This window comes from Balaenoptera acutorostrata, chromosome 2, assembly GCF_949987535.1.
Source record: "Balaenoptera acutorostrata chromosome 2, mBalAcu1.1, whole genome shotgun sequence".
Classification (NCBI taxonomy): Eukaryota; Metazoa; Chordata; class Mammalia; order Artiodactyla; family Balaenopteridae; genus Balaenoptera; species Balaenoptera acutorostrata.
Window position 1 is genome coordinate 50,992,690 of NC_080065.1, and position 13,876 is coordinate 51,006,565.

Here is a 13,876-nt window from a genome sequence, read left to right on the forward strand (position 1 = left end):
ATTTCAGAAATCCAGGCCGACATGATGAGGGCCCAGAAGTGGTCAAATTCTGGTGATACTTTAAGAGGAAGCCTTTGATGCTGAGTGAGAAAGAGGAGTTGAGGATGACTCAGGTTTTTGGTCTGAACCAGAAGGAAGGCGCTGCCCTAAAAGTTTTCCCTGTATTAACTCATCTAATCTCCACAATGAACCGATGAGGGAAGTAGTGCCAGGGTTCCTACTTTCAGTGGGGACACTAAGACAGAGAGGTCGTCCGGGTCACACAGTTCATAAGTGACAGAGCCAGGATCTGACCAGGCGGCTGGTTCCAGAGTCAGTGCTCTCAGCCACTGCACCAAGCTCCCCTCCATGAAAGCAGCCTAGTTGGATAAAAGGTTCTTATAGTCGGTCAAAATGCAAAAAGACCAAGGGTAATTCTCTCATCTGGGCAAAACTATTTGGGCCTGAAGTAGGATATTCGGCACGATAAAAAGAAAGAAAGGAAAAGATTCATGGGCACAATAACACAAAGCAAGCAGAAGACACGCTGACCAAGATTCGTGCAGCTTTTAAGATAGAAGGCAGCAGGTCTGCGCTCACGGCCTTCACATTCAGGTAGTCAGATGCTTACATCATGCTTACTGAAATTGTAAGTACTAAGCACAGAATGTCCCCTTGGGCAGCCTGGGCACTTGAAGCCAATACTACCTTGTACCAAGCCTTCTCTCTTAGTAACCAGACTGTCCCCTAAATTAACTGAATCCTGTCGGCTTTAGAATATACACAAGGTACAGAAATATTTTCAAAATGCTGCAGCTTAAATATAGGCACAAATGCTCTTTTAGATGATAAGGGTGTTGCAGTTTGTAAAGATTGTTGGGCCATATGTGCAAGTACAGCCTGACCTGATGCCAGCTGTCAGTGAAAGCCGTGACCACACCCAGCTAGCCACACAAAAGTAAGAGCCCTCTGGTCTTCTCTCTGGGGCAGGCTGGTGTTAACAGGACATGTTGTGCGCCTGCTGCATTGTGATTGCATCTGCTGGAAACGTCTAGAAAAACTTTTGTCCCCACCTCCTCCCCAGTCAACACATATACTTACGTCCTGAAGTGGAGGTACCGAAACCCTTGGTCTCTCTTGCGTAAGGATCCACCTTCTTTTCCTCCCCACTCCAATCTAGTAAATCTGTATTCTTTATGCTTATGTTACTTCATATTTTCACCACTTACTACAGAAGGCTTTTAAATACATTATCTCATTTAAGCCATACAACAATCCAGCAAGGAGAACTTGTACTATTATTCTCATTTTACAGATGAAGAAACAAGCGGAGAGAGGTTAACTGGCTTGTTCAAGGTCACTTGGCGTCTAATATCCATGCCTCACAGCTTCAGATTCAGCCTCCTTTCCACATTCCCACACTGCTTCTCTGAACCATGCAGCACATCTCATCCTTGGTCCATCAGTCGTCAGATTCAACTCTCCCATCAGAAGCTCTCTCACATCAGCCTCTTTCTTTCCAGTCACACATTCCAGCTCTCTTCCCCTCACCCTAATCAACTAATTTATCTCTGTCTTTAGTGTCTCATGCCTCCAGCCCACCCTACCAGGTGACTCTTCTTAAGTTACCACTTTGGTCATACCTCTCCTCTCCCCCAAATCTTTGAATGCTCCTATTTGCCTGGGGCATCAAGGGCGGATGCTGCAGCAGCACATCTCCAGTGTCAGAGCCCTCCTCCCTACTGGCCTCATCTCTCTGTGACACCTACAGGATGCCTCACTCAATTTGGTCTGTTGGCCATTCCCTTCACTTTCCTAATGCTTTCCTTCCCCTGGGCCTTGAGTTGTTATTTCTTTTCACTTAGAACACCTTGCCCACTAATCCACTCCCCATTTTGACAACGTGCACATCTTAAATACATGACCCAAATTTAAATACCTTCATGGAGCCTACCTGCTTGCTAAGTGCCACGACTTTCAGTCATATGACACCAATCATATACTTCTCTGTAACATAATCTCCTCTGCCAGCCTGCAAGCTCCAGGAGGTCCCAACTATGCAGCAGGCATCTTTGTATTTTGTATCACTCTAACGTCTAGCACAGGGCTCTGAACATAACAAGTGTACAACAAATGTGTAAAATGATTTGGTTAAACGAATACTCATATTAAAAACCATCTATCCATGCAAACATATGCAGTTAGATTCCAAAATGAAAGACACACACATGTACATGTGATACCACAAATTTATTATAATACACACACCAAAAACCAAACCCAAACTTTGACAGTACCCACAGAGTTTTCCATAGTCGTTAAAAGTAGTTAACAGAGATAAGGGATAATTGAAGAAATGTAACATCATAATCTTATAATTTATGTAACAATGTAGTCTGCTCAATTAAGAATTCTACTCAAGACTTTAAAATGGCAATGTCCCACAGATAATTAAAATTTTACATTTGCATTTATTTGTAATATAGATATAGGTTCTAAAGGATTCATAGAGCTTTATGTCATAAGCCAGATTTTGCAGCTGGCCTTTTTATTTGTTAGGTAAGCAAACCCAAAGGCAAGGAAGTCCTGAAAAGTGGGATGAAACTCCAACAGAAACTCTATGTGACCCACAGAGCTGTTTAATAAAACAATGCCCATCCAATCCTACATCCAGTGATACCCATTCTACTCTGCTGATGTTCATACGGAGGTTACCTCTGCCAGCTGTGATTTCTTTTCATGTAACATTCTAGCTCTCCATTCCTATTCATATAATGTAGGATGTGATTCTGTCACATGTTGCTGTTAGTTTACAGGCACAGCAAACATTTTAAAGACTTTTTAAAGGGAGACAAGGAGGGGTTGTACAGTGCAGGGCAGAAAGTATGCAAGAGAAGAAACAAACTCTCCTGTTTTCTCTTCTTTTAGTTTTGCTTCCTTTTGGTCTTTACCCTACTGGGGTCTTTGGGAATTGTGCGTTATGTGTAACAGCATCTACCATACCTCCTCATTTTAGCACAGGCTGGATTTGAAGAGAAAAATAGGAAAACACTTAAGGAACCCTGAGACTCTCACAGAGAAATAAATTACGGCTGCTGTTTCTTTTAGCTTTGCCCTCCTGTTCTTTACTATTTATTAAAGAAAAATGAAATCTCCCCTTTTACCAACCCTCAAATTCTCATATTGTAAGCAAGTGAAATCACTAAAGGCAAATAACCTTACTAATCTGCTGAGTGTGAAGAGAAAAGGCCATGGTACAGATTAATGGATTAGGAGGGAGACACCTAACTCTAGGAGTTCACAGTTGGTAAAAACTCAGGCTTTGTTGTACAGTAAGTATCACTATGTGTTACACAATTACTGGGGTACTAATTGCTTATAGTCATACAAGCATAAGCAATCCTTCAAAATCAAGTAAAATAGAACAAGAAAAAAAACACTGTGGAAAAATTCAGAAATGTCCAAATACTGCTGTTTCTTGGGCAAAACTCTACTGATCAGTAGTTGGGTTCTCCAACAAGAAAATATGACTTTTAGAAAGTAGCAATTTTAAAGAAACGAGAGCTATGCAAAATGAATTTCAGTCCCTCATTATATAGTTTATAAGTTTGAAAAAAAGAATTCCAGGCTGTTAATTAATTCATAATTCTGGAAAATGCTTTTCCATGCAGTGAATCTATAACAATAACTATTATACAATCTCTCTCTTGCTTGTTCTCGTTATAAGAGAGACCCTTATCACCAAATCTTCCCTGGATAATCTCTGTGCCACCATTTGCTTCCAGTTGCTTCACAAGCCGCTCTTAACCCATCCCTGGGTGGTCTAAAATCATTTCATGTGTGCAAATGATATGAACATTTACACATCTAACCAATATATATTTAACCAAGATAATCCTTTAAACCATGATATGAGAAAGTGGCATTACAGTACTACAGACAACTATTTTTTCCATTGACAAATTCACCTCTTTCCCGAAATATACAAAGTTCATTGCAAAACAGTAATAGCAAAGTGTTCATTAAGCCATCAGAACAAATCACCTTGTTTTCAAAATAATAACTTAACCTTAGTTTCAAGTGCATCAATGTACTACCCTAAAGGATTGTCACTTTTAAACAGTTTACACAACAAAAGCGTTGTGAGGAAGTCTTACAAGCAAAACTGGTGCCGGCTACTCAAGAGATCCATTAAAAATTACCATTAGTGATTTTAAATGATAACTGATCAAAAGTACACTTAACGTTCACCCTATTAGCTCTTTAGAATGGGAATTTAAGTTTAGAGTAAATACAGTGTCTTCTGAATATAGTCAACAAGCAACAAAGCCAGAGCCCACAGTTAAAGGTTTCCAGACCCGACAGAAGGAATCTACTGTACGGCATGAATCTCTGTCCGTGCTCAAAATATCGAACGATATTTTTCATCTATACTGGACTTCTTTGAAGAGTACTATACTGTTTCACATCCTTCTTTCAATCTAACAAAATGTGTTAAATAAAACCTTTAGATTAGGTTTAAAAGCAGCTGAAAAACTGGCTGCTTTAGGCTCTAATTATCAGAAGACTGTTATCTGGGAGCTTTGGGCTCTCAAATATCAGAAACCCCAATAACTTATCATAAAAATACAAGCTCTTGGTTTTGAAAAATATACAAAATGCACTGCACATGGAAATATCTCTTGATTGTCAAGGAAGACAAGATATCAGTCTTATTCATAGATTTATGCTGTGCTGGGATTTCAGTGATCTTTGTTTTTGCAGACTCCATTTTTCACTGTTTTGGGTAGCCTCTGACCTTTGGTGTAAGCACGGTACCAAAAATGGAGAAAGAGCAGCAGAAAGATGCACCCGTAACTCATAATGATGTACAGAAAGACTGGAAACTGGTACTTGCAATCCTCCATGAAAAAGAACTGGCCTATGTGTATCGTGACAATAACGAACTGGACCTAACGGATGGAAGAATGAAAAGTATTGTTTAGCTACGAAGAGTCACAATGGAGCAATTATTTAATGCATTCTTTGTCTGCTTATGTTTAAACACTCTCCAACCACATCTAGGCTACTGTTGGACAGGGAATTTTATCTTTCAATCTAGCCTCTATGGGAGTGACAGTGGGTGGAACAATGTCAAAATGCAGATGGGAATTTGGAACCACTATTCAGTCCTGCCAAAGGGCACAGCTCCAGGGGGAGCTACGTAAATGTCCCTGGAGCAGGGCAGTGCAGCAGCCCTTTCACACTCAGAGAACCATCAGTCTCTGACTTGAGTCCTTGACTGATGAAATGCATACAGGACCACTACCTTATGGCCTAATTTTCTAGGGCAGTTTGATTTCAAACATTCTGTCCTGTTGTTAGACTGGATATTTCCGTTGGTGGGGAGGGGAATAAAAACATTCCAATTAGAGCCCGGCTTATTCTGTAGGAGCCAAAGCATCGCTAAGTCCTCAGATCTGCCACCGGTCCTCCACCGTCATAGATAAAAAATACATCCTATCTGCCAACTGCAGCAGAGAATCTGCAAGGGGTGAGAGAGCATTGGTGACCCTCCTAGTGATGCCCAAAGGCTCTGTGTTCTAGAACATTCTACACAGTCTTAAAAGGGACATGTTTCGGGCTAACATCCAGATTTTTTGGATATATTTTTTCTCATGATTAAAAGGCAACATGCGTTCTGTGGAAATTTGGGAAAATAAAAATCTATACATAAAAAAAAATAATGATTACCCACAATCTATCCTGTTATAACCATAGTTAAGATTTTCACATTGTTCCTGTTATAATCATCAGCTTTCCTTGCATTATCTTAAGGAACTTTTAGAACATTCCTGTGCAGTAGATACAATTATTCCTCTCATTTTGCAGACGAGAAAATGAAACCTTAGAAAGCGTAAGCAGCATCCTCAACATTCTATGCAGGTGTGTTTGTGTAAATATTATCAACATATTTGAAAAAATAATGAACAACATGTATTCTTTTGCTATATAAGTATTTTTCCACATTATTAAAAAGTTTCTACAACATTTAAGAGTATGTTAAGTGAAAAAAAAGCCTGATACAAAATTCTACATGCAGTACAGATGTTCTAATTTCTCTGCAATGAGGATATATTACTTTACAATCATAAAAAATGCTTAAAAGGAAAGGACTTGTGAATAATTTTCATGACTTTGTAATATTCCTAAGCAGGAATTAAAATAATTTACTTCTTCATTTCCTTACGGTTGGTTATTTAGGGTGTTGTCACTTTTGTCAATATGTTATTACACCACCTTTCTACACCTTTAATTCCCACAGTAATTATACTAGTTGGAGGAAAAATAGACTTATAAATGTTAGGACTAGATAGGCAGGCACACAGAAAGGCTCATAATCCTCTCAAAGTTACATTCCCTCAAGGTCATTTAGATCTAGAATATGGAATGTCTAACTTCTAATTTAATATTATGTATAATGAGGTTCACATAATTTTGAACATAAATATTTTTATTTTATATAAATGCATAAAATAGTATAAAGATGGTATAAAGATACACACGCTAGTTTAATTGTCTGAGCCTCTTGGCTACCAAATATGCTTTGCTTTCAATAAAGTTCCTGACAAAAGTTCACATAACAAAGAAAGGACAATGACGGGATGCCATAAGAGGCCAGACAATTTATATCCCTGTGCTTTGTAAACTTTGCTCTTTAGTTAGTATCCTCATTCGTAAGGAAGACAAGGGACTCCAGTTTAGTTTCGTATCTGGTTTTAAAGAAAATTAATTACTCACAAGCTGTAATGATGTCAAATACTTTTTCCACCACAAATACTTCTGGTAGGCTGGCCCCAATGCACACAGTCCATAATAGGAATACATGACCACATGTACAGCTGTATTTAGAAAGGCATGGAATGTTCCCAAACCACCTGGAAAAAAATATTGTAAAATAGGGGCACCGTTCCTTAAAATGAGACATATTTTTGTCTGAACTGAAATTTTAGTATAATTATTTCTTTAATTTTAGTAGGAAGAAAAATATATACGAAATATCACTCTTGTTAAATAGCTATAAAATTAGAGGGAGCTGGATAATACATCCAGTTAGTAAAACTAAAATACAAATCTTGTAAAATAAATTAGCATGACTTTATTCTGTGATATCTTAACCTTAAAATAGTCTTCTGATTTGGGTTTACTTTAACAAACCACGTTGACTTCCTTTTAAATATAATATATTGCTAAGTAATAGTAATCAAATTCATTTTTAGTGGGAATTAACATATATAAAGCACACAAAGTACACCAATCTTAAGTGTACAACTTGATGATTTTTTACATATGTACACACCTATGTCACCACTGCCAAATTCAAGACATAGAACATTGCTGATGCCACATGAAGTTCCCATGTGCCCCTTCCAAGAATGTACACCTCCCAATGTAACTTTTATTCTGCCTTCCAGCATCAACTATTAGTTTTGCCTGTTACAAAACTTCATATAAATAGAATTACACAGGATGTATTCTTTGTGGCTACCTTCTTTCAGTCAACATACTGTTTTTAAGATTCAACCATGTGATTGCCTTTTTATTGCTGTGTAGTATTACGTGATATGAATGCATCACAATGTATCCATCCTCCCATTAAAAGACATTTGTGTTGTCTTCAATTTGGGTTATTATGAATAAAGCCACTAAGAATATTATTTTACATAACATTGTGTGGAATCAAATAACTTTTTCCATTCTCAATAGTTTTCCATAAATACTTTTAGTGCCACAATTTTTTTTTTTTTTTTTTTTTTTTTTGCCGCACTGCGTGTGGCATGCGGAACTTCCCTGACCAAGGATCAAACCTGTTCCCCTGCAGCATGCAGTGGAAGCGTGGAGTCTTAACCACTGAACCACCAGGGAAGTCCAAGTGCCACAAAATGTTGGCAGTAAAACCACTGGCTTTCATTACCAAGCTGTGCTAAGTTTGCTCTAATCAATCATTGTTTTTCCAAAATAAACATTAATTGTTAAATCATCTTTCCTTACTGCTTCTATTTGACTGTTATCAATTGTGCCTTCCTATCCTGGTTTTCCTCTTCTAATCTCACCACATCTCCCACTGATCACTTTCAATTTAGAATAGAAGAAAAGGACCCTGGGGGGAATACAAGCAAAGATTGTTACAATTGTCTTTAGCTGGATCAGTAGTACAGTGGAAGGGGTAACAGAGTGTTCAGTTGATCGTAGGGAAAAAAACCAAAACTCTTCCCTAGTGTCTCTTTCCTAAGATGCACAATCTTGAAGAATCTTCATTCTCTATGCACAGCCTGATTCAGCTTAGTAATGCTGACCTAGAATTTAAATATTTCTCCAAAATATGCTATTTTATTTATTCTAATATTCTTTAATTTCAGAAATTAAGCAAAACCCCACAGATTTGCCTAACTATGTTAGATGAAGGACTGAATTCATGAACACTATGAGTTATAGAAAGTTTAAAGCAAAATACAAATTTATTACTTCAACCACAATCTTCTAAGGAGAAATGTCATAAAAACTGTTTCATGGAAGAAATAATTATTTTTTAAAAAAATCATTCATAATTGCAGCAATGCTAGATTCTTCTAAATACTACCACTGCCAAAGTACACCCTTAAAATAACCTGTCTTAAATAATTACTTTTAAGTAGTTTAAATATTCCCCTAAAGTCTCTTTTATGCTATACTGTGCTTCATAAACTTTCCTCTCCTAAATAAGTAAATCAAATATCAGCTAATCCTGTAATTATCACAAATTTCAAGTCAGAAGAAACTGAATTAATGCAGCTTATTAACAACCTCCCAGCTTTTATTATTTACATTTGGATTAGTCTTATTTCCCAAAAGAAACTTGAATAAATAAATTAGTATGGTATGAAAACACCTTTTCTAGGATGATTTAAAAATAGAATAGATTAGGAGTCAAGCTGCTTAACATGGAGACAAGCCAAATACCTCTCAAGTCCATTTGTCTCACAATTACATATACACAGGAAATCTATTTCACGCTTGATAATGGACTACATTAGACTGAGCCTTTCTCACTAAGACACCTCTCCCATTTTTTGGTAGAAGAGTTCTATTTTCCATTCAGAAACTTTCACCATTTAAATGTCCTAAAATGAGGCTCCTACGGACAGGAATTTAACAAAGCACTAGTGTAGCTAAGAGTGTTTAGTAAGGGTTACTGATCAAAATAAGCTATCAAATCAAATTAACTTGCTTATTTTCTCTAGTAATGATTATTTTCTGATGTTATTTTAATGTTTGTTCACAGAACAATCACATTTTAATTAGTAATGCTTTTCATATCTTCTTTGGAAGGCTTTTCTAATCAAGTATTTTCTAAGCTTGTTTTCTTCTTTATAATAGTTCTGAAAAGCAAACATCTCAGGATGAATTATAATTAGTACCATCACATTTTACTCCTTTGGTTTGGAAAAAAATAAAGGAACCACCTGGGTAATTATCACAACTCTCCATATCTCTGGGAGGGAGTATATACATAATTAATATAAAAACCTGCCTCAGAAATATTTCCATCACGTTCAAAAGAAAAGCTGGATTGCTATTATCCCAGGGAGGAGTACAATAGGCAAACAGGAAATTAAATACTAGATAGAGATCAGCTGTGCTCAAGTTTTTGAAAGGACAGTTTAAACTGGACAGTTTTATTCTAGGAATGAAAGCCAATGCCACACCACGCTTCTGGGAATACCTCAGCTCTTGTTGTTGTGCTTGTCACTGAATAGATATCAGGTGTGCTGTACAAGTGTTTACTAGGTTCCACACGTGAGACTGAGCAGAAGTGCCAACTCATGGAACATGTGAGAGAGAAGAAAACATTATTTTCTACCACTTACATTTTGTAAAGCAGAAGGGGAATTGAGGTGTGGACAATGAATCCACTACAAAGTGCTTAATGTACATGGTAACATTGAAAAATTGGGAATATTATATGTTTAAAAATTCATTATTGAAAGCATTGCTTGTTTTTTAAATGGAAGCCAGACTATCAATGGACTCAAAGAGAGAAATTAGAAAAATGCTCAACTCTATTCTTCAAATAAAAATTTTTTTCCCCATTAAAGAACCAACAGATATTCAAACTAGAAAAATTAGAAAATGCAGAGATGGATAAAGAAGGAGAGGGAGACCACTTTTGTGTCGATTTCTCTAAATCACTGTTTTTGGGGTATTGTCTTCCTATATATTTTTAATCTATATTTATTTTTCAGTGTTGTAATAGGATAATCTTGTCTCAGGGAAGAAACCTGAATAAATAAGTTCTAAGGGTGTGAAAACACCTTGTCTAGCATACTTTAAAAACAGAATAGTAAGAATAGTCATCTATTTCTGATAATTTAGGAGCCAAGCTGCTTAACAAAAGTTTGAGCTAAATGTCTTTCAATATCATTGCATTTCACAGTTATAAACACAAGACATCATAACCATTCTATTACTGGATGTTTAGGTATTTTTAAATTTTCACCAAAAAAAACAGTGTTAAGAAATATCACTGTAGAAAGAACTGAGAGGCACAATATACATGTGAGAGAAAATAAAAACATAGAAAGCAAAGAAAAATAATGGAGATTAAATAATATAACTACCTTCAATTTGTGAAATGGACACAGATGAGACTATCTTGTTATAATGTGAGTTAAATTTTTAAATTAACACATATACATTATAAGAAAAACAACTACATTTCCTTTAAAAAAAAATCCTCAACAGATAAATGCCAATTTTGGGCAAGGAGCTACTTTACATGCTGGAAAATCTGATGCCCTTAGGCCAAGGTAGGGACAGCCCTTCCAGCTCCCCTAGGTTCTGCCATCTTCTTCTAGCCACTGGCTTATCCATGTCCCCTCATGCTCTGAGACATGCAGAATTTTTCCCCATGCCTAGAGAGTCTAAAACTCAAACAAGAGTTCCTCAGTTGTGGTTTCTCTTTCCTTTTAGTCTTACCAAGTCAGAATGCCCAATAGAGTTGAGCTCTTCACAGAAATGTTAAAGCTTTGTCTAGTATGGGCTGCAGGCCTATATGAAGACTTCTTAAATTGAAGAAACTAGCATACATAAATCCCCCAAACAACTTTTGCTAGTAAGACTATATCCTTCAGGGTATCACTTATTTAAAAATTTAGGATAGGTAAAATTACTTACCTCTCTGTTTTCTCATATTCTAGATGTTCAGAAGCATAAAATCAAAACCAACAAAAGAACCTGTTTGCCAAACTTTTGAGTTAAACTATTTTTGACCTAAAAAACAATATCAAAACATCCTTTACTATGGTAGGATGTTTAGGGAAGGTGGGACAACTGCAATTTGACACATCTTTACAGAGTTGTTAGGGGCTGGGATGTGTATCAGTTTTTGGAAATTTGAAAGCAAAGAAGACATGGAACTTGAGATAAACATTCTAACTTCCTGGAAACACACAAGGAATAAGTTATCTAACTATATTCCTATAAAACCAAGGATTTTGCCATTTTATTTGTTTGTTAATTATTTATTTAACAATAGTTACAGAACTATATAGGAAAAGAATAAAATCCAAACAAAACAACTAAAGGATATGTGTAGAAGACTATATACCCAAAGGTCTTATATATTAAAGAGTATTGGGGGGTGGAGGGGAGATCTAGTTAGGAGTCCTATGTTTATGTTTCAGATAATTAATGAAAGTCAGAAGTTTGATCAAAGTGATTCTTCGATGTTTTGAGATTCTTTTAAATCACATTTAAGGACAGAATTTATGCTTATAGCATACAGAAACGTAATCAATTATAACACATGATCCCAACTCTCCCTTGGCTACCTGCAGCAAATTTGACTCCAAACCACCAGGTCCATGGCATGATGGTATGATGGAAGACATGCAGGAAAGTCACTTGACTACTTTTCTTACGCAGAACAAAAAAGATCTGAAATAATTTAAAGAAAATCAAGTTCATATAAAATCATGCAATAATTTATCTAGTGTTACAAAACTATTGGCAAAGTGCAAACTATTCCACGTCGTAATGTGCTTTGAAAGAGTTGCCTTACAGAATGCCTATAGAAGCAGCTGATTCTCCAAGAGGCAGCTCAAAAGCTAATACGTATGAGAGAACTTAGGTACGATGCCTAGTCATGCAAGAATCAATAAAAAGGTGAAAAGATATTGAATGAAGATTTTAAAATCAAAGATATAAAGTGAAGAATATGACCAAACATTATTGAAAAAATGTTATTGGTTTAAAAAAAAAACCCACGTGGATTTTGAAATATATGGGGAAGCAGAGACTTTTAAGTCCTAGGGCTGAATTTCTACACCGCTCCCTAACACATCCTACCAATTTAGATAAGGGATTAAGCAAACTAAAAGAGGACTTGTAGCAAATCAGAAGTTAGCAAATTATTATTAAAGAAAGAGGAAGAGGGAAATACTTGAAGAGTTAATTGGGGAAGTAGGGTGGAAAAGAAAGCAAAGCAGCTTAGGAAAAATGAGAAGGGCAACAAAGCACCATCCAGATTGAATGTATCCAGTGGTTTACAGAAGCGACAAACAAAGAGGTAGAATAGGAAGGCTTTGTGGAGGGGGGAGGGTTCAAAAAAATATTCAAAAGCAGAATTAAATGTTCAAAAATATTCAAAATGCAGAAGACCAGTGATGAGTTAGACTTCTAAGTACAAGACTAAACAGAGTAGCAGAAACAAAAACATTCCTAAGGGTAGTTGAGAAATGTGGTTCAGGGAAGAACACAGAGCAGTAAGTTTCCTTATGGAAATTGAAACTGAGAACATGCAAAGCAGGAACAATGAAGTCAAAATGCATTAGCTTATGCACGTGGAGGAAGGCAACACGGTGCAACAGAAAAAGCCATAAACCAGCAATCTGGGGTCCTAGTCCTAGTCAGTAGCGGCGTTCCTCTGGACGAGTCTTGTAACTTTCTGGCTTCCATTTCTCTTCAGATTTAGTGCTCCGGGCTAGGTCAGTGGTTCTCAACCCTGTCTGCATATTACAATGACCAAGAAGGTCTGTTTTTTGTTTTTAAATAACCATGCCTGGTCTCTAACTCCAGACCATCTGACACCAAATCTCTGGGGGTGAGGCCCAGGTTTTTGTTTTCTAACGCAGTTAGGTCCCCAGCACCACAGCGGTTGAGAACCACTGGACTACGGCAGGGGTTCTTGAAGTGTGGACCCTGGACCAACAGCAATAACAGCACTTGAGAACTTGATAGAAATGCAAGTTCTTGAGCCCCATCTAACACCTACTGAATCAGAAAGTCTGAGGGTGGGGTCCAAGCACACGTGTTTATAATGAGTCCTCCAGGTGATTCTAATGCATGCTAAAGTTTGAGAACCACTGGATTCTACACTCACTAAATTCTCCTTTCTAATTCTAACATTATGTGTAGCCAGCTGAGAAGGTAAAGCATGTTGAAATTTGCTACCAGAAATGCAGTGGTATATATTCTAAAGAGAGAAAACACGTGTCAGTCTTAGGCCCCGCACTGATTCCAGATAAATAAGATCCACATGCCAGAAAAATAAAATAAATAGCCAGCTTTCCTTTGTTTCTGGAAATAAAGGTGCATGGCTTTCTCCTCTCATCATGGATCCTAATCCATGGCACTTGCTTTTCCCAGGCCTAGTCACTCAAAGTCAGAGTTGATACTCAGGAAGGGAGAAGACCAGTAAACATGGACTTCAGAAAGGCAGATGGAAATAGTTTTGATGTTACCAAAATTACTGATATTCCAGGGATAAGCTAACATTCTAGTATAAGTTTATGAATTTTGAAGCATTTACCCTCTTAAAGGAGTATGGATGACACAGTGCTTTGTTATAAAGAACCAAAGGCAACATATTCTCTGCTCT

At 37.0% G+C, this 13,876-nt stretch overlaps 1 protein-coding gene across 4 annotated transcripts in view; it reads right to left on the reverse strand.

Annotated features, from left to right (window-relative positions):
• Positions 1 to 2,210: 2,210 nt before the first annotated feature.
• Positions 2,211 to 13,876, reverse strand: part of ELOVL7 (ELOVL fatty acid elongase 7) — a 70,804-nt gene continuing 59,138 nt past the window's right edge. For all 4 annotated transcript variants that reach the window (XM_007176067.2, XM_007176070.2, XM_007176069.2 and 1 more), the window contains 3 exons: positions 11,829 to 11,934; positions 6,760 to 6,896; positions 2,211 to 4,931 (listed from right to left, as the gene is read on the reverse strand). In XM_007176067.2, the coding sequence (XP_007176129.1) occupies positions 4,722 to 4,931; positions 6,760 to 6,896; positions 11,829 to 11,934 (453 nt within the window). In that variant the 3' untranslated portion in view covers positions 2,211 to 4,721. The remainder of the gene's footprint in view (positions 4,932 to 6,759; positions 6,897 to 11,828; positions 11,935 to 13,876) is intronic.